The 3,512-nt window shown below is 43.5% G+C and overlaps 1 protein-coding gene across 1 annotated transcript; it reads right to left on the reverse strand.

Annotated features, from left to right (window-relative positions):
- Positions 1 to 1,607: 1,607 nt before the first annotated feature.
- On the reverse strand, positions 1,608 to 3,271 carry LOC148819436 (uncharacterized). The gene is made up of 3 exons (XM_088934618.1): positions 3,137 to 3,271; positions 2,624 to 3,003; positions 1,608 to 2,079 (listed from the first exon to the last, which is right to left on the reverse strand). Exons 1-3 carry the CDS (start codon positions 3,269 to 3,271, stop codon positions 1,608 to 1,610), a joined length of 987 nt encoding a protein of 328 aa, XP_088790744.1.
- Between the last annotated feature and the right edge of the window lie 241 nt (positions 3,272 to 3,512).

The raw sequence follows: 3,512 nt of genomic DNA on the forward strand, positions 1-3,512 counted from the left end.
GTCTACAAGTTACCTATGGGTTATTTCCCTGAAGGACGATTGGTTGTTGTCGATTGTAACGCATACAATGCTCGGTAATTATATCATGGGCTGTAAATGACAGCATTAGACTTAATTATGAGTCACATTAATGAGGGATAACTAACACTTGGCTAACTAGTTCTATTCAGAACACCAGGAAAGACACAGAGGATTGAGAGAAAGGCTTTCCACTCATTGTGTTCACCTGGTTCCTTTCTCTGTAGTTCAGCCAGTACGGGTTAAACTGGGGTGAAAAAGCAGCCCAAGGAAAGGAACATTACAGGGTAACTAATCTAATCTAACCTAACCTGCCTGGCTTTGGGAGACTGGATGAAATTGCTGCACCTGGGCTACCAGTGCTGCCCATACTGAAATAGATGGCACCATGAGCCATCTGCACACACTTCCATTGTCCAATGTAAATATGTCCACTGTTCACACAACAAACATTATTTTGTGGACTCATGCATAAAAAGACTAAGTGTGTTAAATACGTTATTATTATTGTCAGTCACCTCATTATGTTTATTGAGAAAATGCAAAGGCTCTTTCACCCGTGTTGCGACTGCAGCTGTGCAGTCTTCAGAAGTAATAATTTGCACTGTTTATATCAAGGTAATACGGTTATATCAGGCTCACACCTGAAGAAGGCTCCACGGCCGAAACGTTGTGTTCTCTTTCTTCTTTTTTTCAGCATGGAATAAACCTATTACTTGTTCCTTTGCAAGGTAATACTTAGGTGCTTAGACTGTCCTTTTTGGTTTAATGATACAATGCTTTCCTCGCCAACCCCTGTGAACTGACACCAGTTACTTGCTTTTGGAACAAAGTTGGGTTCCAGCTAATGTACCATCTACTGCCTCCCAATCATTAGCCTCAAGATTTTTTTCTTTGTCTGACAAATCAGAGAGGCGTAGCACGATGCTGAAGGGGTTAGTATTGCTGTCTTGCAGCTCTGGGTTCAAACCCTTGTGTTCTGTGTGTGGAGTTTGTATGTTCTCCCCATGTTTGTGTGGGTTTCCTCTCACTGTGTAAAAACATACTGGTAAATTAGCTTCTTGGAAAATTGACCCTGGTGTTAACGTGTCTATATCTGGACTGGCGTGCCATCCAGGGTGTATCCTGCCTTGTGTCCATTGATTGCTGGGATAGGTTTCATCTCCCCCGCGACCCTGAATTGGATGAAGCAGTTAAATGAATGAATTAAATGGGTGACAGAGAGCGAGACAGGATACCCCAGGCACTGGTTTAGACACTCAATTCCTCTACAAGGCAGCACAAAGATTTTTTACACTCCAGGTGATCAGTACAGTATGTTCAAGATTGACATTTGTAGCAAAAAAGTTTGTTGTGGTGTTCATTTCCCTCACATTATTAAGCTAAAACACATTTTATAAGATCTGAGATATTTCATTTCATGCTGGCCTTCATACCTGGAAAAGTGTTCAATGAACATTGTTTTAGAGTAGGCTAAAAGCAGAGTTTAATGCCTATTAAAGCTCTCACCAACCCATTTTTCAGATAAAGGACTCACAAGTATCACAAAAGCCCACTTCAACGCTCTTTGATTTTTATTCTACATACACTTATGTTGGTTTTATTCCCTTAGGGGTGAAATACTGTGTCTCGAAGCAAATGTTACTCCGGTAACAAATACAGTAGAAAGATAGCACCAATAAAATACAAGATAGAGTGGTGAAGCATATTATGTGAGGAAATCGGCGTATGTTCTTCTGAGAGGTCTGCGCTCTGTGTGATCTTTGTGATAAAGCTGTGCTCTCTGGCGCAGTGTCCTCTTCCTGATCTTTCTCGCAATCCACTGGGTTTGGGCTCACTTTCTCTGCCCCCTGCATCCCTGCTGCACGTGCCTGAGCAGAGCCGTCCCTGCTCACCACAGCAGCATTCCCAACATCCTCTGCCGAGCTGCGTGGCAGACTGTCGACTCCATCACAGGGCCCTTTCAGTGCTGCGCCTTGGCTGCCTGCTTTCATGTGGATGTTGAGGCTAATGCGAACACATTCGTGAGACCTGTCAAGCAAGTCACTGGGTGGTGCACTCCTAGAAAGAACTGCAGCACATTAGCATCAGCCAAATCAATGAAAGGTCCATTAACATGATATTTTATACACTTTATCCCATAGTTCCAGGTACAACACACACAGGGCATGGTTACTAAATGACATTTCATCTCTTTAAGGTAAGTGTAAGGGAAGTGAAATTACTTAGATCAAACTGACTTCTTCTTTCAAAATTAAAGTTACCAAAAAAACAGTCCTGAAGGTGGACAGAATAAGGAAAACGACAGTGACATTTTTTCAGATAATCCAGAGCCTCTGAAGAAGGCTCCACGGCCGAAATGTTGTTTTCTTTCTTCTTTTTTTCAGCATGGAATAAACCTATTACATGTTCCTTTGCAGCCTACGCGTGCTGACGCAGCTACCCACCTGAATTTTTTTCAGATATTCTGGTAGACTACTAATACTGTATTATCATTAAAAATATAAAGGTAATTATCTGGATACTATCGAAATATGTTGTTACAGCAACCCAAAAAACAGCACTGACTCAACAGTGCTGACTACAATGATGATAAAGTAATTACCTGTGGCAATCCTTTGCTTTTGTTCTCTGGTTTGTGCACCCTCTATAATCGTCAGTTACACTTGAGTCTAGGGGACTACCACATTTACTGGTTGTACAAGTCTTGCCCTTGAATACAATAACTGTGTATTCACCACCATGTGCAACCCATAGGGCATCTTCCCCAGAGTCGCGGCCTAAATGTGCTTCATTCTTGTGCGCGCAGGGTTCGTGTCCCGACAGAGGCGCGGGCAAAGCCCGAACTCGGTGGTCCCCAGCGATCCTGACTCGCCGTCCTCTTAAGTGCGCCAAGTAATTGGACAAATGGTCAACGTCATCATCGATCATTTCGTTAACTCCCCCTATATCCACGCTGACAGTGGACAGCACTTTGCTGAGCTCCTGAAAACACACAGACACTTTTATGAGTAAACGAAGCTTCTAGTAATTTTAACATGTGTATCGCTAGTACCTGGGTGCAAAAGGTTTTGTGCGCCGTCTCATCAGTTATAAAATCTGGAAAGGTGCAGCTTACCCTTAATTTTTTTGCAACCCCAAACCGTTTTTGCCTTGTGCGATCGACGCAACTACTTCGACTCTCCGAGACTTCCCCAGACTGCTGTGCTACTCCAGTCCCACCGCTTGGTGCCATCTCCCTGTAAGAATGCATGGCATTTGGAAAGATGTTAAAAACCTTGACAATCTGGCTGCAAGGTCAAAGTTGAAAAGTTGTCTAGCAGGAACAGAAGTGACAAATGCTGGATGCGTCGCACTGGCTGTACGCGGATGATGCACTTGCTTGTGCAATAATACCCCCCCCCCCCCCCCCAAAACATGCATTTTACGCACAACGGTAGACGTCATCCACAAAACGTGGTAAGAGTAGAGCGGTACCGTCTCCATAACAAAAC

This window comes from Atractosteus spatula, chromosome 16 (assembly GCF_055471065.1).
Source record: "Atractosteus spatula isolate fAtrSpa1 chromosome 16, fAtrSpa1.hap1, whole genome shotgun sequence".
NCBI lineage: Eukaryota > Metazoa > Chordata > Actinopteri > Semionotiformes > Lepisosteidae > Atractosteus > Atractosteus spatula.

Excerpts from the sequence above, each read along its gene's own strand:
- LOC148819436 (XM_088934618.1), bottom strand. The coding sequence starts at position 3,271 with ATGCATTCTTACAGGGAGATGGCACCAAGCGGTGGGACTGGAGTAGCA. Across the intron at positions 3,004-3,136 it reads GGGTTGCAAAAAAATTAAGG|GAGCTCAGCAAAGTGCTGTC; the intron begins GTAAGCTGCACC and ends GTGTGTTTTCAG. Across the intron at positions 2,080-2,623 it reads AAAGCAAAGGATTGCCACAG|GAGTGCACCACCCAGTGACT; the intron begins GTAATTACTTTA and ends AGTTCTTTCTAG.